The 21,286-nt window shown below is 39.2% G+C and overlaps 1 protein-coding gene across 6 annotated transcripts in view; it reads right to left on the reverse strand.

The window, feature by feature from the left end:
* Positions 1-21,286, reverse strand: part of RNF111 (ring finger protein 111) — a 123,581-nt gene that overhangs the window by 12,712 nt on the left and 89,583 nt on the right. For 4 of the 6 annotated variants that reach the window (XM_066275604.1, XM_066275603.1, XM_066275606.1 and 1 more), the window contains exons 6-10: positions 13,546-13,865; positions 9,380-9,638; positions 5,586-5,934; positions 3,800-3,952; positions 2,617-2,743 (exon numbers count right to left, since the gene is read on the reverse strand). In XM_066275604.1, the coding sequence (XP_066131701.1) occupies positions 2,617-2,743; positions 3,800-3,952; positions 5,586-5,934; positions 9,380-9,638; positions 13,546-13,865 (1,208 nt within the window). The remainder of the gene's footprint in view (positions 1-2,616; positions 2,744-3,799; positions 3,953-5,585; positions 5,935-9,379; positions 9,639-13,545; positions 13,866-21,286) is intronic. The other 2 variants (XM_066275611.1, XM_066275607.1) reach the window with 1 other exon arrangement.

A 21,286-nucleotide genomic window follows, 5' to 3' on the forward strand; every position in this document is an offset into this window, starting at 1 on the left:
AATCTAGAAAAATAACATCCAACTCTCTGCAGGTAACCCAACCTCTTTCTACATCACCAAGAAAAAGAAAAAATCAGAAAGGAACTCCTGCCCCCCAAATTATTTAAAGCTGTACTTCCCTGTAAACCCTCCCTATTCTCCTTTCTCTAGTCTTTACAAAGAGTTCCTCTTATTCAAAGTTCACCTCTACCACCTGCACCATCGTCTCCTGCTTCTCCAACCTAGGTATTCCACCCCTTTTCTGTATTTTTACACAAGTCCTTTAATGTTGTTGTCTTAAACCTAAGAATACCTTCAAGTTTCTCTAAATCTACATAATTTCCTTAATCCTGAAGTTAATTTTCAATCCTAATTCATACCTTCCCTTCACAGCCTAGCTTATATTCAAGTAGTTTATATTCACTGTCCTCACATTTTCGCCTTCCTACTGTAATATTCACTGTCCTCACATCCCCATCCTTCACCATTACTAAAATCACTGACAAGTCACCAGCAACTACTCCAATGCCACAGAAATGCATTCCACGTTTTTCAAACTTTACTTTTTGGGGAGGAGACACAACTGACCATATTATTTTGATATTATTCTAACTTAGTTCCTCCTCATCTTCTCTAACCAGTTCATAAAATCCTTTGTTTGAAGCACAGTATTATCATTCTCCAAGGTTTGTTCAATCTCTTGTCGATCTACACATTTTTCCTGGAAATCTAATCCTCTTCCATGGATTCATACATTACGACAGATATGTAACATGTATATATTACATACTGGCAGAGTACATCTCTAAGATATCAGTTTATGGTCTGGAAGTCCAGATCATAAACTTAACTTCCTACTGGACATTCCACACAGTTATCTCAGATTCAGTATGTCCAAAACCTAATTCACTAACCCCGTCCTTAAACCCTCATCTAATATTCTTCAACTTTGTGAACAGATACACTATACACCTAATAACCCAAGCTAAAAATCAGGAAATCATTTTTATGCTAAATGCCACTGCCTTTGTTCAAGAATTCATCAACTTTACTTCTACTATAATGGCTTCACGAGTTCCTTCCTCCTACCTTACAATCTATTTTACAGACAACTGAAGAGCTGGTCGGTCTTTCCGACCACAATCTGATTAAGTCACTCTAAAACATAAATATGATCAAGACATTCCCATTTCAATGGTTCATGAGTCCCAATTTCTTGGCAGAGCAACGTTATATCAAATTGCTAAATTACCCTCACCCTTAAGATCTAGAAATCCAATTTACTTGGAGTTGCTGTACTTAGGCTATTTGACAGCTTTTAACATGCTGTAGCCACTGGAAGAGCACCATTCTCAATTTGAAAGCCTGCTCAGAAGTCACATGTATAATAAGCATCTTGGAAACATTCCCTGCAGTGTTTCTATCCCCATAAGACCAAACTACTCCCTTCTCAGCATGATTTTTATAAGCAGTATGTATTATGAATAGCAAACTAAGTAAATTTTTGCTTTACTTATTCTTTAGAATTCAAACTGGTATCAACAAAATCCAAATCTGTTCAAATCGGATATAGAGAATTAATATAGTCCTTCTACAGATCAGAGAATCAAGTATGAACACATCAGAACAAATTACCATTATGAAAAAAAAATCATATCTTAGTGGCAGTGGCTCAAGATTGTCATCATGGTATAAAAGAAAAAACTTCGCCTGACCAGGCAGTGGTGCAATGAACCAAATGCGGACCCACCAGCTTGGCACAGGGTTGCTGGTTTAGGCGTGGGCTCATAGACATGACCCCATGGTCACTGCTTGAGCTCAAAAGTCACTGGCTTGAAGCCCAACATCGCTGACTTGAGCCCAAGGTTGCTGGCTTGAACAAGGGTTCACTCGCTCTGCTGTAGCCCTCCCAGTTAAGGCACATATGAGAAAGCAATCAATGAGCAACTAAGAAGCTGCAACGCCTGACCAGGTGGTGGCGCACTGGATAGAGCATCGGACTGGGATGTGGAAGACCCAGGTTCGAGACCCCAAGGTCGCCAGCTTGAGCACGGGCTCATCTGGTTTGAGCAAAAGCTCACCAGCTTGAGCCCAAGGTTGCTGGCTCAAGCAAGGGGTTACTCGGTCTGCTTAAGGCCCGCAGTCAAGGCACATATAAGAAAGCAATCAATAAACAACTAAGGTGTTGCAACGGGCAACGAAAAACTAATGATTGATGCTTCTCATCTCTTCGTTCCTGTCTGTCTGTCCTTGCCTATCCCTCTCTCTGTCTCTGGGGGAAAAAAAAAAGCTGCAACGAAGAATTGATGTTTTTCATCTCTCTCCCTTCCTGTCTGTCCTTATCTGTCCTTCTCTCTGACTCTCTCTCTATCTCTTTCAACAAAAAAAAACCAACTTTGTCATTTTAAAATTAATTTGTCACTTTTACATTACGAAGAGTTAATTTTACAATACAAATATAAGTTTTAATATATTCAGGACCTTTTTATAGGACAATTTCCTCAACAATCCACAAATTCTATTAAGACATATACCACAATACATTATAAATATTTCCAATAAGATAATTAACTTAGAAAAGAAGGAATACTTTTAGAAGGAGAATATGTCAGAATTTTGGAAGTCTTCTATTTTTACCATTAAAGGAAGTGCTCCTAATTGTAAGTGATGAAGTCGAGGTGGTGCATGGTAATGGGCCAGGTGAGGATGCAGTGCCCCAGGTGTGTATGTAGCCGCAGTCACTCCAGCTTCGATTCCCAGCTCCCTGACAAAGGATGGGAACAGGTTAACTTTTACCATCCTACAGTGTCTCTGTTATCAACAGAAATAAGGGAGAATGTTTATATTTTCAAAAGTAATCTAAAGTTTCTTAAGATGAGAAAAAGATAATTTAGCCCCAAAGATTTAGCTAATAATTTCAAATTCATTTCAGAAATTAAAACTCAATTTTAATTCAAAACTTCAATTTTGTGAGCAGTTTGTACATAGTTTCACATCTTACAAAGGAAGGAAATACAACTGACCCTTGAACAACATAGGTTTGAACTGCGCAGGTCCACACCTGTCTTGTTCAATGGTCAATTGTATAATGAATGGCTCCTAAGGTTCCTTCCAATCTAAAAGTCTGATTCTACTTGAGGAGCATACAAAACATAGTTTACATTTGTAGTTTACATGAATGTTACAGATGCTCCCATGGCTTCTGTTTGTTGGATAGTGTCTCTGGATAGTTGGCATCAAGGATAATTAGAAGAGGAAAAACTTCTATACCTTATAAAGCAAGGGTACACAAAGTTTTAGAAACAGTAAAATTGATAAATGCCAAATCTTGATTTATTCTCATCATATATCTTGCTTCAAAAGTTACTGTGGATCAATATCTCAACTGACTACCTACAGACAATGGATTCAGAAAAAAAATTAATGCAAATCTGCTTCCATTTCTCTAGGTTTTTCAGAAGCCTAGGAAGCTGGATTTCCCTTGTCAATAGCAGGGGTGGTAAAGCAAATTTCAGTACAAGGTTAATAAAGTTGTGGAAAATAGGATCCATTTAGGGAGTTAACTTTGATGGTAGACACCCTGAAAAACAACAACAAAAAAGCTCTACATCTGTCGGACATGGTCCCTGACCCAGAACTTAAGGTCTTGCTACTCTTTCATCTGCAGGCTCTTTAGCTCACCCAGGCAGGGCCTCAAAGCTAAGCTGCATTTCCGCTTCTCCACATCACCCTTTCGTATGGCATTCCACTACAAAGCCTCTCTTCCAGCAGTTTTACCACAAGCTGCTGAGCAGAACTTGAACATAAACAAGATACTGACCAGGCAGATCTCTCTGGAGCCTGTCGAGGATGGGAGGACATAGTCTGAGGCACATGAATATGATGCCCATGACCATAGTTTGGATGCATCCTGTGTGGATGGGGTGGGGGGCGTTCATGTGCCCGCCTGGAAACACAGAACACAAAAAGACCACTGGAAATAATCGAATAATTGGTTATTTCTTAATGTAGAAAACAATCTGGTATTAATATTACACATATCTACAGATTAGTCATAAAATTAACTCTACAACAAATTATAAAAGTGTAACATAAAATTAATAATTAACAATAAATCAAAAACCATAACCCACAAAATCCTTACTACTCACTTATTACAATGCCTCCAATTCAAATATCATCCAAGGAAAAATGCATTTTTAACATTATTTTGTATACCTTCTTTACAGTAGATATTTTAAATACAATAACAAATTGAATAAAAATAAAAATTTAAAAATTAAATACCTCAGCAAATGCTGCAGGTACACAGAAGTTATTTATGTAAACATACAGAGAAAGAAAATGGAAGCTATTTTGTTTGCTTTGCTTTTATATCATTCATCCATTTTAATGGCTAAAACTTTTAAAACATTTAACCTTGTTTATTTTTTCAAACATATGCAAGTAATGTTAACATCATCTGAGTTAATATCTGAGAAAGCATTAATAGTTCCATTCACACTCTTATTCTGTATCCCAGCTTATATTTTCTCCTTCTTGTCTTATATCAGTCAAATTTACAAATGTAAATGGTCAGAGTTCTAAATACTTAAAAAAAACAACAACCACAGTTCCAGGTAGTAATTTTTATAGTCTAATTCTCATTTTCTATTAATTTATAACACAGAGATTTTGCGTCTGTAATCTTAATGATTAGAAAAGGTCATTTTCTAGATACTAGAATATGAATGTTATATTGGCAACTTTCTGTATCAAAGGTTACCATATTAGAAGGGCAATGCAGCAGGAGATTCTGGATCTTAAAGTATATAACTAAAGGAAAAAGTTACACAAGTGCTAGGTCATTAATTAAATCAAGAGTTTTGCAAACATCTGTAAGGGCCAAGTAGTATACATTATTGCCTCTATAGGTCACTTGGTCTCTGTTGCAATTACTCAACTTGGTGTTTGTAGTGTGAAAAAAGTCATAGACAATACATAAATAAACAAGTGCAGCTGTTTTCCTATAAAACTTTATTTACAAAAACAGGTAGGCAGAATTAGACCAACAGTGTTTGCTACCCTAAATTAGAAAATTAAATCCTGAATTTTCAAAAGAAAACAAAAAGTTCAATTTTAGTCTTTTCACAATGTTTGGGAAGTACAATATTTTAATATGTAAATTTATAAATAAACTAAAGAAGACTGTTTTTTCAACATCAGTTGTTGAAAATGATACTAACACTATTTCCCTCTTGTTGGTAATATACAATAAATCAAATTACATCTATGATAATTTTATATCTTATTCCCCAAGATCAGCAATTCTAACATTTATCTTTACTATAGAATACTGAAGGAATAAAGGATTGGTTTGCAAAAATAAATGACTGTAGATCCTATTCTGAAAATGGTGTGATTTCACTAAATAACCTTATATAAAATTGTTTTGTCAACACAACTCAGGTTAAGAGGAAGATTCTGGTTACTAAAAATTAAATTCCTAGTGAACTGAGGATTTAATATAGTTCCATCACTTCTACAGACTTATAATTTTAAAGACCAGTGGAGCTATAAGGAAAAGGAATAAAGTGTGATTATCTTTTTAAAAGCATAAAACATACGTTGGATGTTGCATCATCCTCCTCCTTTGAACTTCCATTCTCTGCATCACTTCATGAGGATGCAGTCTCTGTGCTGGAGGGGCTGTAGCTGGAATATGGTGTGAAATTGGCTGGTGTGAGGGAGGAAGATGCTGAGGGATTGGTGCAGCTGTACTGGCTAAATGAGTTGGGGGTGGCGGTGCCACCGGGTGAGATGTTGCATGAGAAGACATTTGAGAATGAAAAGCATGTACAGGATGAGGAATAACGTAATCCACTTGAGGTGGAGGCTGAGTCTGAGGAGGAGGGTTTCCATGAGAGTGGGGACAGGCAGAGGCTTGATGATGAAGTGGTCTTGTCAAAGAAGCATCTGTAAAGAAAAACACAGGCCCCATGCAGTTGAACATATATTTCTATTACATATTCCTACTGGATTTTACAAACATATTAGCACATATTTAATTTTTATGAATACTTCTATCAAGCCTGTTCAATTTCACTCTGCATCCTGCTGTCTTTGAATAATCTTCTACCTTCTCATGTCAAAATGCATGTCTTTACTTCATTAACAGCCTCACAGCATTCTATTATATGAACATACCAACATTTACTGAAGAAATCGCCATTGATAAAAATTAAAAGCTAGGTAAAACAAAGAAGTCTGAGTAAACCATGGATTTTAGTTAATAATAACATATTAAAAATAATAAAAGAATAAAAACTAAAAAGAATGTATAAAAATATTAGTATTCATAAAAAAATCAATATTCGTTAATTAACAAATGTATTATAATGTAAGATATTAATAGAGGAAACTATATGTGAGGTATATGAGAACCCTATCATCTCAATTTTTCTATAAATCTAAAACAGTTCTAAAAAATAAAGTCTAATATTAAAAAAGAAATTAGCCTGACCAGGTGGTGGCACAGTGGATAAAGCATCAGACTGGAATGCAGAGGACCCAGGTTCAAGACCCTGAGGTTGCTAGCTTGAGCGCAGGCTCATCTGGTTTGAGCAAAGCTCACCAGTTTGGACCCAAGGTCGCTGGCTCGAGCAAGGGATTACTCGGTCTGCTGAAGGCCCGTGCTCAAGGCACATATGAGAAAGCAATCAATGAACAACTAAGGTGTCGCAATGAAAAACTGATAATTGATGCTTCTTATCTCTCTCCGTTTCTGTCTGTCTGTTCCTATCTATCCCTCTCTCACTCTCTCTCTGTCCCTGTTAAAAAAAAAAAAATTCCTTTGCTAATATGGGAGGGAAAAAAACCTTGATGCATTGTTAAATGTAAAAAAAACCCTAAAAAATAAAAAAGCAAGAGGCAAATAATGTTTAATGTAACCCCATTTTTAAAATATATGTTTTGTGTGTGTACAAATAAAATTTCTAAAAGGTTTTATAATAAGCTATAAACAGGTGCCACCTCTGAGGTATATTAAGATTAGTGGGATGTAGACAGAAGGGCTTTTAACTTCTCATTTTATATCATTCTGCTATCTGACCTACTTAGGATTCACACAAGTTTCTTTTATGATAAAACAAGCTTGTCTAACAGGGAGGGGCAGAAAATCATACATTTTGCACACCTTAATGAAAGAAAGTCAACTGGAGATGAATATCAACAAGTATTACAAATTAGCCTGTATATTATTACCCCAGTGTACACACACAGAATGTGTCCATTTGTTAGTGCTTTGTAAAAACTGTTTCAAACCTATTTTCCAGCCTATACTTTAAAATTTAAGTTACATTATTATAAAGGTAAATAATATATTACCAGGTTTCACTATATAAATTCTGGTTTGACTCTATTGATGTCTGTAGGATACAGACTTAAAAAATAAAATGAATGAAAGAAGAATTTTAAGGAGATACATAACTGAAAATTAAGCCCATGCATGTAATCAGAACAAAAGCCTGGTTTATTCCTGACATGAATTTTCAGTTTTTAAATAAAAATATTAAGTTTCCATTTGACTATTAGACTATACTTTAACAAAGTAGTAAATACATGTTACACAGTCTAAGTGTATTTCTCATTTCTTATATCCCATATATTTCAATTTCTTTAAGAATTCATGTCTGGCCCTGGCCGGCTGGCTTAGTGGTATAGCGTTGGCCCAGCACGTGGAAATCCCAGGTTCGATTTCCGGCCAGGGCACACAGAAGTGCCCATCTGCTTCTCCACCCTTTCCCTTCTCCCTTCTATCTCTCTCGTCTCCTCCCACAGTCAAGGCTCTGTTGGAGCAAGGTTGGCCTGGGCACTGAGGATGGCTCCATGGCCTCCGCCTCAGGCACTAGAATGGCTCAGGTTGCAGAGGAGCAATGCCCCAGATGGGCAGAGCATTGCCCCTTGGTGAGCATGCCAGGTGGATCCTGGTCAGGTGCATGCAGGAATCTGTCTCTCTGCCTCCCTGCTTCTCACTTCAGAAAAATACAAAAAAAATAAAATAAAATAAAAAGAAATAATAATAAAAAGTCATGTCTGATTCTATTTTTTAAATTTTATCTATTTATTTATTTATTTATTATTTAGCGAGAGAGAGAGAGAGAGAGAGAGAGAGAGAGAGAGCAAGACAGACAAGAAAGGGAGAGAAATGAGAAGCACCAACTCGTTGCAGAACCTTAGTTGTTCACTGATTGATTTCTCACGTGTGCCTTGACTGGGAGTCTACAGCTGAGCCAGTGACCCCTTGCTCAAGCCAGTGATCTTGGGCTTTAAGCCAGCGATCATGGGGTCATGTCTATGATCCCACGTTCAAACTGGTAACCCCACACTCAAGCTGGTGAGCCTGCCCTCAAGCTGGTGAGCCCACACTCAGGCTAGAGACCTCAGGGTTTCAAACCTGGGTCCTCGACATTCCAGGTCGAGCTCTATCCACTGCATCACCGCTGGTCAGGCTGATTCTATTTTAATTGTCTATATCAAACATATATGAAAACTTTTTTGCAATTCATAAAATTTTAGTCAAGGAATTCTAACATCTCAGTTAAAACTTCAGAATTCTCATTCAAACTTTACTTTCCAGTATCTAGAAATAACTACTAAATTTCCAAACTTCCCATTACTCCTAAAAAATTAATCTAAATTCCCTAAAACTTTCTTTTATAGGAATCTAATGTGCCATTAAATGTACTTCAGTGTCACAGATATTAAGTGTAAATGTTAAAATGTAAAATAAAATATAATTATTTTTTATTTTCTGGACCCTTTTAAACAACGGCTGACCTCTTTGCCTTAGAAGACAGTTTTGCCCTGGCCAGTTCACTCAGTGGTAGAGCATCGGCCCAGGATGTTGATGTCTTGGGTTCAATTCCCAGTCAGGGCACACAGGGGAAGTGCCCATCTGCTTCTCCACCCTTCCCCCTACGCCTTCTCTCTTTCTCAGTTTCTCTTCCTCTCTTACAGCCATGGCTGAATCGATTCGAGTGTGCTGACCCTGAGCAGTAAGAACGGCTCCATGGAGCCTTCACGCCTCAGGTGCTAAAAATAGCTCAGTTGCAAGCATGGCCGCAGATGCACAGAACATCATCCCCAGACAGGGGTTGCTGGGTGGATCCCAGTTGAGGAACATACGGGAGCCTCTCTCTTTATCTCCCCTCCTCATACTTGGAAAAGGAAAGAAAAAAAGAAGACTGTTTTGAGGATGTGGGGTGAAGGGAAAGTAAATGGGAAAAACATACCCTAGTCTTAGGTCAAGGAAATACTAAAAATGTATAAATTAAGATTATTGAAAGGTTATTTCATGGAGAAATGTAAATGCTTCATTTTATATGCCTCTACGGTTTTTGCCTGTTAAATGTATACTTACAAGGAGGTGGCATATAATGTCGACATGATGAGAGTGAGGCTTGTGCAGGGGGCTGTGGCTGTGGCTGTGCAACCATGCTTGATCCATAACCATCTAGTGATAACGGCTGGCTAGGGGCAGCAGCAGCAGGCTGATGGCCAAAGATTGCAGTGCGGGACGAAGAAACAGGGCAGCAGGGGTCAAATGCGGATGCTCCATGAAAACCAGCACTTCCATGACTTCTGATAGCACTATTGCTCAGGTCTACTGGCAAAGCCTGCTGTATAAAGAGAAACTGTATTTTATCTTCTTAAAGTTTGGTCCAAACATTGTTTCATGTTATGTTATAAAAATACTCCTAATGCAACCTAGAAAACAGAATCCTGAATTTAAAATCTGAAAATGGTAAAACTTTTAGTGTGAAGACTGAATGAATAAATTGCAGCGATTATATATTTAAAATATATAATCAATTTTAAAAATGAAGCCCAAGATCATGCTACAAGATGAACAAAAGAATGTCTATTTCTCTTCCATTATTTAGATCTTAGACAACTTTTCAATCATATCTCTGTATTTTCCTCTACCTAAAAATTCTGATTAGTAATTTAGAACTCCTTTGAAAAACATATACTCTCATTACTGAAAACATTAAGGTTCTAGGTAAAAACTCAACTGTCCTATTTCTAAACTGTACACAGCAAACATTCAACTGAATCTCTAATAGTGCAAACATTATCCAAGGTAACAAACAGCATAAGGTTCCTTTTACTGGAAACATGACTTTAGGGAAGGCCCATTTACTAAGTTGGAAAATAAACCAGAGTCTACTCATCAATATTTTTTCCCCAAAAGCACTTTGAAAAGTCCTAAGAAAAACACTATCTTCTACTCTAGTGCGGACCACAGAAACAAAACTGCTTCTTTGTATTCTTAAGTAATTTAAGTACTAAAGCTTTTTGTATGTGTTCACCATCATTGTAATTTTTAAAATGTGATTAAAGAATATAAAGGTTTGGTGTTATATATGAATTTTATACAGAAACTATTCAAACTAAAACTGAGGGCCTTGAAATAAAGAAAGCTAGGTTAATACTAGAGGCCCAGGTCACGCAAGCGTTCAGTGAGGAAGACCGGTGGTCTTTGTTCTTTCAGTGGGCTCCAGGCTCAGGCGACTACAGAAACCAAAGAAACTGTGGACACTGAGAGAGAAGGAGGAGGATGGTAAAAGAGAACCTGTAGGAAGGTGAAGAGGAAGAGGTCCTTTCTTCTTATACTTTGTATCTACAACTAATTAAGTTAATGTCTGGACTCTTTCTTTTGAGTTGGCAAGCACAATGTACATATTCAATCTGGGTAAATAAGGTTTAAAAATAATATTTTGAAGACATGACTTTATTTACAGTTCAAATCCTTTCCTTATTTTCCTATTTAGGCTAAAATTTGGCAAATACACTGGAGTAGCAACATACTATGGAGGTGAACAAATTTCCTATCTTCCTCTCCAGTCACTGATTAAGAACACTCCCAGAGAATGAGTCAAGTAGGGTGAAGGTCCTCCAGGAAGGAACCGAAGGGAAAGATAAAAGTAAAGAAGAAAAAAAGGGAAAAACCAACAAAAAGAACATCTTTTTTCCATAATTCCAAAAGTCCATTCAATTCTATTCTAGAATGAAAAGGGAGAGTAAGCAAGATAGGTACAGAAATGGCAAATTTTACTTTCCATGGATCATAAGTAGTGCAGAACACTGAACTATTCTCTCAAAAGAGAGAGAAGCTACACACAAAGTAGTAAGGGCTACAGAAAAAAAGTGACCACTGCAATATCTCTGTTGTAAGGCCTACAACTCCTAACCTTCCTGTGCCAATCCACCATTGGGCGCTCAATCCTCAGACACCTCACAAGCACAAATCTTCAGATCAGTTTGCATCGCTTCCTCCTCACTTCCTGCTGTGCCCACATTGGTCTCAACTGGAGGTTATCTCACAAGCATGTGCCTAATTTCAGAATCCTCTAAATGTCTATGTAAGCTTCAAACAGTTCTTATCTTCAAAACCTCACTCTCTTTTCTCCTTCATACCCACGGTCACCAGTGAATGATTGATCCTATTGATTTTCCTCAAGTTTTGTGTGCAGTCCAAATACTTTCCATTTAGGAGATAGGTTACATTTATTTTACACAGAACAGAAATTGTAAAAAAGATTCTACCTATGATTAAGTCAGTCAGGTTGAAAGAAAATGTGGCACACACCACTGATCTCTCAAACCAGCTGTATTATTTTATTACTTCAACAATACTCTGAGCAAAAGGCCCACCTTTTTGTAACTCTTAGACAAATGTAGAAGAAATTGGTAGATTTATTTCTTCACCCTTTTCCTATTGTAATTATAAACCCCTCTTCAACCCACATTTCTAAGTAAAAGGAAATTTTGCTTTTTTTTTAAATTTCGCTTTTAAGTAGCGCATTTCATTCAGTCCACAGTTTTCCTTCGCTGCCTCATTCCCAAGAAGCTTAGAACTGTTACCAAAACCAGAATACCATCTGAAGTCTCTTTAATCATATTTCCAACCTCTCTAACATTTCCTCTTGATAGCAGCAGCTAGTTATTTTTTTTAAGGAAACACCCCTCTTTCTTAATTATATTTTAATCCATCAGATCAGAAGAGAAAACCATCCAAATTTAAAGATGAAGCAAGTACTTTAAAAAAGGTCAAGGGATACAAAGAAGCAATTGCTCTGATTTTTTTTTAATTGAATTTCCTGGGGTGAGAGTGGTTAATAAAATTATACAGGTTTCAGGTGTACAGTTCTATAACCCATCTTCTGTATACTGTATGGGTCACCACGCCAAGTTTCCTTCCGTCACCTTCTACACAGCCTTTCCATCCTTTTCTAACTCGCCTCACCCCTTTCCCTCTGGGAATCACCATACTGTTTGTGTCTATGAGGTTTAATTTTTTTTCCCTAAATCCTTTCACTTTTTTCTTTTTGACTTTTTTCTAGATTTTTTTCTAGCTTATAAATCAGGTACCGTTCTACCTTGAAATTACATGTTTAGTTTTTTTAAGTATGTACCACCCAGGTTTAGATCATAAGCCTAGGTTTATATCATAATTATAACACAGAGACAACACAGTAAAAGTTAAAACAGTATATAAAACTTGATTTCATTTACTCCGTGGGGCCACCAATTCTAATTTAGTATTATTTGGTATTTCTAGCACCCACTAATATCAGCTAACTTACTGCATTATAATTTTTTGCTGACATTTAAATTCCCCATAAATTAATCTCATCTGCTCCTGAGAAACTGTCACAGGCTTGCATTTGAGAAGACTGTTTAGTTCTAGAGATGAGTGGAGATTAGAGGAAGCTCCAAAATAGGCAGTAGAGTGGTAAAAACTGGGAGCATTTCCCAGTTTTTCATGAAGTAGGTTGACACTGCAGTTTCAACACTTTATTTATTTACTTTTTTACATTTTATTTATTCATTTTTATTAGAGAGAGAGAGAGGGAGAGATAGAGAACAGGGGGAGGAGCAGGAAGCATCAACTCCCATATGTGCCTTGACCAGGCAAGCCAGGGTTTTGAACTGGTGACCTCAGTGTTCCAGGTCGACGCTTTATCCACTGTGCCACCACAGGTCAGGCAAAACTTTTTTTTTTTAATTTTAGAGAGGAGAGAGAGAGAGAGAGAGGGAGAAAAGAGAGGAGAGACAGAGAGAGAAGGTGGGGAGGAGCTGGAAGCATCAACTCCCATATGCGCCTTGACCAGGCAAGCCCAAGGTTTCGAACCGGCGACCTCAGCATTTCCAGGTCGACGCTTTATCCACTGCGCCACCACAGGTCAAGTTTCAACACTTTGTTTGAAATACAATTCCATGGATCAGATTCACTAAAAGACCAAAAACCATTCCAGAATAAAAGATACTATTTCTGACTTTATATATCCCTGGCCCCCTCAATTAACTGCAATAATTTAGACCATCAAACAATCCTAGAGATTTAATTAGAAAAAAGAAAAAAAATCACAGGCCACTACATTAGGCCACTTTTGCATGGGCAACAAAATGACGACTTACTAGTGTATAATATTTATCATTAAGTTTTTCCTCCCCTCCTGAAAATGACACTATTTTAAAATTTAAGACAAGAAAGAAAGAAACTCATCAGATTCCACATACCTGGTCATGGTAGCTGGTACCAGAACTACTATTCACTCCACAAGGTGCTTGCACTTGTGGAGGTCTTTCCACAGGGCATGTGGGATCACTATAAGAGGGAGAAACTGGGACAGCTGGGTGGGGAGTATGATGGTGGTGGTGATGATGTTGAAAATGGTGGCCATGCTGCTGAAAGCAACTTGTGTGTGGATGTCCTAATGCATGGTGACTCTGTGACGACCCTCCACATGGCGAGTGCTGAGGGCAGCAGGAAGGTAACCTTGGCATTGCAGGAGGGCCATTTTCCATTACAGCACTAGATGAAGTTCTCCTCAAGTCATCTTGCAACAAAAAAAAATGCATAGAACAATCAAATGATCAAACATCACTGTGTAAAAAAATAGGTACTGTGTATAAATAAATAATTAAGAAATGTTTAATAAATTCAAATATCTGTAAATAAAGATATAATAGTGCCACATTCTTAACATACATATCATATCATCTCAGGCAGTGTTTTCGCTGGGATTTCCCTGAAAGCCTGAATTTTTCAGGAGGCTCAAATTTACCATGATGTTTAAATACGGCAATAGAGCATCTTTTCTTAGGTCATACCAGACAATTCCTTTTAAATGGCATTTTTAAAATTCTAAACTATCATGTGAGTCCTTCCATTTTATGCAACAAAGATTCTACTCCTGAGCTCCATGATCCCCAAATACCACTATATAATGCAGACTAATATGTACTTCTAAAAATCTTATCTTCTTAAGACATAATCACACAACTCAGAGCATACCTGGCTAATTCTAACTTCCAACATTGTTTCCCTTCCTTTGGCCTCTAAACTCAGACCTGATAGAACAGCGGTTCTCAACCTGTGGGTCACGACCCCGGTGGGGGTCGAACGACCAAAACACAGGGGTCGCCTAAAGCCATCGGAAAATACATAATGCATATCGGGTATTTACATTCCGAATCATAACTGTAGCAAAATTACAGTTATAAAGTAGCCACCAAAATTATTTTTTGGTTTGGGGTCACCGCAACATGAGGAACTGTATTGCGGGGTCACGGCATTAGAAAGGTTGAGAACCACTGATAGAATATAAGAAATGATAAGACTCTAATATGTGAATAATTATAGGTGTCTTACTATAATCTAGTGATTTGGCATTGAATAGTGGGAGGAAAAACCACTGAGTCAGATGGTCATGTCTAATCAGAACAATTCGACCTTATGAGCAATCTGACCTTAGGAACGTTATTAACCTTTCTCACCTATTAAATGGAGCAATAACTGCCCTGTAGGGTTGTTGTCAGAAAGGATGGCAATCTTCTAGGTATGAAACATAGGAGTTCCGATTATGTTTACCACATGCCCAGTTACTCTGAAGGTGTGCTCTTCCAACCGGAAGTGTGCAAAAGTGCCCCCAGAAGGTCTATCCCATTGCTTCAAACTCACCTAAAACATAGCACCCTTTCCTCATACTACATATTATGTGGAAACTGTATGATACAGATAAATATGGAGATAAAATATTTTACTTAAAAATAGAAATTAGAAGAGTGGAAAACTCAAGAATCCTGTTTTTTTCTTCCCACATCACCTGTGTAACCCCTGAGGCATCTCCCAGAATCCTTAGGATTCTGGAATACCACTGTTCTAGCCTTATTTCTAGAATAATTGACACCAGGAATACTCTGCTCCTATTTGGCTCACAGTACCTAGCTAATTTATTCTAAGTCAGTGTACCAATTAGGAACCAAACTAAAACTCCAACCAAACCTGGCTAAAACTTAGGGAATTTACAGGTTCACATAAATAAACCTGGGTGGTGGTGCTTCAGGCTCTGGCTGATATATCTGATTGCAGCGCACCACCCTAGTAATTCTGGGGCTGCCCTCCCATAAATGTCCTACCTTGCCTTTGCCAATTCTCTTTTGGGGAAGGTCTGTGATCTAAACCCTGTTATGGATAGTATCTGTGCATTGTTTTTCTTCCAAACTCCTAGTCTGGCCTATTTGGGCTAATTTCTCAAACTCTTTTATAAAGGTTCTTTAGCTGGGAACTAGAATTCAGGAGTCCGTAAACTTGGTTAGAAGGTAAATTTATAAATTCTTACTAACATCTAATTACTTTCTGGATTAGTACTACCTTGTTAGCAACAGTTGAGAGGTTAAATATTACCAGTAGTTTGTAGCAAAAAACTATAAACTTTGACAAGATGTTTACTTTTAAAACAAATTATAGCACCTCAAAATCAGTTCTATAAATAACTATGTCATCTTCTTTCATTTGTATTCCAAATTTATTGAACAACCTGGACAAAATTATAACTAGCACATCAGGAACTGCCCATGCTCAACAGCCAATTTTAGCTATGCTAAATCAAACGTAAGTTATCTATTTTCTATATGTTGTAATATTTGTAGCAATAACTCATTATGACAGTAGCTTTACTTTCTGCAGTATTTTCAGGGTTTTATCTCATCCCCCATGTCAACATGTTGTACAAGAGGATGTAAATTATGTTAACTTCAGAAAAACAAAAAGATTGAAAACCTCCGGGACACTAAATCATTCAGTGAATGTACTAAATGACTTTCCTGGTTCCTTACAACTCTGATACGTTTAATTTTGTAAATCCAATTATTTAAGAATTGTGTAACTCTAAGGTTCAAGAGAAGAGTTTAGAACCAGAGCAAGCTCTTTGGACTACTAGAACTCTGAAGTGACAGATTTGAAAATCTGTTCAAAGAGAATGTGTGCCTTGTCTTCAAACTGTTCCAATATAAAACTCAGAGTGAAAAAAAAGGAAGCATAATGATTATACTATATTTAAGACTGAACACATATTTTTAAGGTGTCAGATCATTAACAGTGTGGCCTCAAAAAGAAGACTGACTTTATGGTTCTACTTCTTTTAGGGTACAGTTTTGGCCTCGAATTAAATTAAGTCTAGTTTCATACAGTTCAGAACTTTGTTGCTCAAACAGGGTAACAACTCAAAGTGAGGACAACTTAATTTCCTCTTGTTTGAGTTACTAATCAAAGGAAACTGCCATACATTAGAAGCAAAATACAAAGATATCTGATCAAGTAAATAAAACATTTTTTATTAAAATTTTGCACGAACCAGAGTGGCTAGTAAATCTGGGCCCTGAGGGAGAACGGCGCAGAATTAAGAAAATAGACTCACCGAGAAAAGAGGATGGGATCGGGAGGCCTCTTCAATGATGATGACAATATCAGAGAGAGAGAGAGAGCCTCCGATCTCTGCTTTATTATATAGCATAGACAATTAAACCCTTTAGTCCAATATACAAATAGGGAAGTCTCTGATACAAAGCCACTCATCTGAGGCATAAATTGGATTCCTCATAACAGTGCACCACCCTACATCAAGCAACAGTCAAGGGTGTGGAGAAAAGCTTGGTGTTGAAAAGATCTTAGTATTAAGAGATCTTAGTATTAAGAGAGTGGGAAAGGCTCAGCCCCAAACCAAGCCTTAGGCTACAACGACCTGGCCAGCCTATAGCCCACTGCCCACAAAATTAGCCAACAGAGTGTCCACTAAAATTAAGACAATCACAACTTGCACCAGTGAAATTAACTCCACAGAGCAGTGACATCAAGCTTAGTCAAGTCCCGCCTGACCAGGCGGTGGCACAGTGGATAGAGCATCAGACTGGGACATGGATGACCCAGGTTCGAAACCCCAAGGTCACCAGCATAGACATGACCCAATGGTCGCTGGCTTGAGCCCAATGTCACTGGCTTGAGGCCAACGTTGCTAGCTTGAGCAAGGGGTCACTTGCTCGGCTGTAGCCCCCCCCCCCCCCCCCGGTCAAGGCACATATGAGAAAGCAATCAATGAACAACTAAGGAGCCACAACAAAGAAAAAGTGAGCTTCTCATCTCTCTCCCTTCCTGTTTGTCTGTCCCTATCTGTCCCTCTCTCTGACTCTGTAAAAAAACAAAACAAAAAAAAAGCAGAGTTAAGTCCCTTCACTATTAATTCAAGGAGAATTTCCAAGATATACTCATGCATTTATTCATTCATTTGGCAAAATAATGACTATACAAAATAATGGTTTGTTAAAGATTTACAAAAGGCACTGGAAAATAAAATGATAAAAATGAAAGTCTGGCCTTTAAAATTACTTATGATGTCTGCTTTTGTTGTTTTATCTCTAGCAAATAGAAACATGTCTACATAATGCAGGTGGCTCAATAATCACTTGTTAAATTTAAGTTAACCTCACAAGGGGAGGCATTCACACATGCATGTAGCCAAGTCTAAGAAAGACAGACTTGATCTTTGGTCTTCAGTAGCTCATCGTCAAGTATGAAGACAACTTAAGATATAAATCAATTGCTATTATAACTGAAGCAATGAGTCCTAGCATACTAGACAGCAATGTTGCCTCCAAGGAAACATCTGGCAACATCTGGGAACATTTTTGATTATCACAACTGGAGAGGAGGTGGTACTACTGGTATTTAGTGGGTAGAGGCCAAGAATAATGCTAAATATTCTACAATCCACAGGATAGCTTCCCATACAATGAACTGTCCAGCCCAAAGACAGTAATGCCAAGGTTAAGAAATCCTGGCATTAAAAAAAAAAGAAAGAAAGAAATCCTGGCATAATGGAAGCCACACTTCCCAGGATTGAATTCTTCCTCCACTATCACATGCTTTATGCATACATGCTATCATATATATTCATTTATTTAACAACTATTTATTGATTATGTGCTTGAGAAAGTTACTTCATCTATAAAATGAGAAGAGTAACAGAATCTGTGTTATAGGTTGTTGCAAAAATCAGAATACAGATAAATCACTCACCAATGTTATGAGATCAACAGATGTTAGCTATTACTATTCATTAGACTATTAGCAATTTTAGGGCAGAAAATTTATGATTTGCCCTCAGTGACTAAAATATAGCACATAATCAATAAATAGTTGTTAAATAAATGAATATATATGATAGCATGTATGCATAAAGCAAGAAACACATGGAGAAATCAAACAGACGATGGGCTGACTAAGGCATGCTGCCTCTGAGGTGACTGCAGAATGGTCCAGAGAATATGTCTGATAGGCAGCTAGATATGAAAGTTTAAAACAAGAAGGCAGCGGGGAAGAAACAAGATGGCGATGGAGTAGGTGGACGTACCAACATCCACCTCCCAGAACCAAAGTGGATTACAAACTAATTTTAGAACCATCATGTGGAAAAACCAACTTTGGACTAAACTAAGAGGACTCTTCAACCAAGGAACACTGAAGAAGCCACACTGAGACTGGTAGGAAAAGCGGAAATGCAGGGAGGGCTGCCCAGCTCCCCGGAGCAAACGGCAGCCGGGAGAGACTAGCATGGCGGGAAGTGAGTTTAGCAGAGAGGGAAGGGTCCTGAGTCCCAGGAACAAAGCCCCAGCCTGCAGCCCCAGAGCCTAGAAGAGGCGTATGGACAGTATTTAGCTGGAAACAAGACAGGATACCGTTAGTGAGAAAGAGACTGATTTTTCAGATCCAGGATTCTTCTTAAAGGTACTGCGCAGAAAACCTCTCTCACAACCACCCACCCGGGGCTCCGGGGCACAGGGAGAGAGGAGAGTACCAGAGTAGCAGGAAGAGAGTGTAATATAGGGGGCACAGGGAGAAACATTTTGAGAAACGGCCACCCTAACTTCTGGGATGAGTCACTCCACAAATCTGAAGTGAATATTTCCCCTGGAAACAACAATACCAGCAAAGGGAAGCAGGACACCAGCCAAACAAGCCCTCCTGCCGCACTCAGAGCAGAGTCACTTAGAAGGAGGGAGCTTTCGGGACTACAGTAGTAGTGTTAGGGTCTGAGCTGCAGCGTCCCCACCCACATGGCTGAGGGCTCACCAGAGGGTGGGCGGTGGTGGGACCGGAAGTGCAGTTCTGTCGGAAAGGGCAGAAGCCAGCTGGCCACCACTGAGGCCCAGGTGTGAGCTCAGTCTTGCCCAGCTGGGGATGAGGGGGCATGCAAAAGTGGTCAAGCTCAGCTGCCGGGAGCCTGCAATCCAGCCTGCAGGAGAAGGGTGGGAAACCTGGAAGGGGTGGAGACCAGCCCTTGAGCAAGGGCGCAGGAGCACAGCCTTGCTCCGCCCACAGAACGAAGGCTTGAGGCCTGACTTGGGAGCCAAAAGCCCAGGAAAGGCAGAGTCCCGCTACTGAGCATGGGCATGCAGTCCCGCTGGGCCTGTGGAGCCAAGACTTGCAGCCGTCCCACGAGTGGGCTCCTCCTGCAAGGGCAGGGGGGGTGGGAGGGAGCCTGGAATCAGGCGGAGACCTGCAGCTGAGCAAAGGTGCTCACCCCTGCCCTCAGGGCCAAGCATAACGCCACCCATAGGGGTGGGGTGAAGACCAAGGCCACCGAGGCTTGTATACCTGAGCACATGATCACAGCCACTCTCGAGAAGGAGAGGCAGAAACCACAGCAACAGCCCCAGTGGGCAGGCACCAGCAACGACCATACCCAAACACCCTAGGCAGCAACAGCAGGGGGGTGCCAGGCCTGCAGACAGACCACACCTAGGGAACAGAGGCCACACCCACTGGACTCCAGTGGCCAAAATCTTCTTTTACACAGACAACATGAGAAAGCAGAGAAATGCAACACAAATGAATCAAGAGAAATCCCCAGAAAAGGACCCGAATGAGTCAGATATAACCAAATTACTAGATGCAGAGTTTAAAATAACGATTGTTAGGATGCTCAAAGATATTAGAACAACAATAGATGGTCATTATGAACACCTAAATAAAGACAGCAAATATAAAAAAGGACATTGAAATAATAAAAAAGAATCAGCCAGAAATGACAAATACAATATCAGAAATGAAGAACACAATGGAATGAATTAAAAAAAGGATGGATGAACCGGAGAATCGAATCAGCGAGTTAAAGGACAAGATAAATAAAGCAGCCCTGGCCGGTTGGCTCAGCGGTAGAGCGTCGGCCTAGCGTGCGGAGGACCCGGGTTCGATTCCCGGCCAGGGCACACAGGAGAAGTGCCCATTTGCTTCTCCACCCCTCCGCCGCGCTTTCCTCTCTGTCTCTCTCTTCCCCTCCCGCAGCCAAGGCTCCATTGGAGCAAAGATGGCCCGGGCGCTGGGGATGGCTCTGTGGCCTCTGCCTCAGGCACTAGAGTGGCTCTGGTCGCAACATGGCGACGCCCAGGATGGGCAGAGCATCGCCCCCTGGTGGGCAGAGCGTCGCCCCATGGTGGGCGTGCCGGGTAGATCCCGGTCGGGCGCATGCGGGAGTCTGTCTGACTGTCTCTCCCTGTTTCCAGCTTCAGAAAGGTAAAAAAAAAAAAAAAAAAGATAAATAAAGCACAGAAGCAGAGCAGAAAAAATAAAAGAGACTCAAAAAGTCTGAGGAAATTCTAAGAGAGCTCTGTGACAACATGAAGAGAAATAACATCCGCATCATAGGGGTTCCTGAAGAAGAGAAAGAACAAGGGATAGAGACTTTGTTCAAACATATCATAGCTGAACACCTCCCTCAATTAAGGCAGGAAAACATCTCACAAGTTCAAGAAGCACAGAGAACTCCATTAAAGAGAAACCCAAAGAAATCTACACCAAGACACATCATAATTAAAATACCAAAGCTGAGTGATAAAGAGAAAATATTAAAAGCTGCTAGAGAAAAAAAGACTATCATCTACAAAAGAGCCCCCATAAGGATGACTTCTGACTTCTCAACAG

Source organism: Saccopteryx bilineata, chromosome 4 (genome assembly GCF_036850765.1).
Source record: "Saccopteryx bilineata isolate mSacBil1 chromosome 4, mSacBil1_pri_phased_curated, whole genome shotgun sequence".
NCBI lineage: Eukaryota > Metazoa > Chordata > Mammalia > Chiroptera > Emballonuridae > Saccopteryx > Saccopteryx bilineata.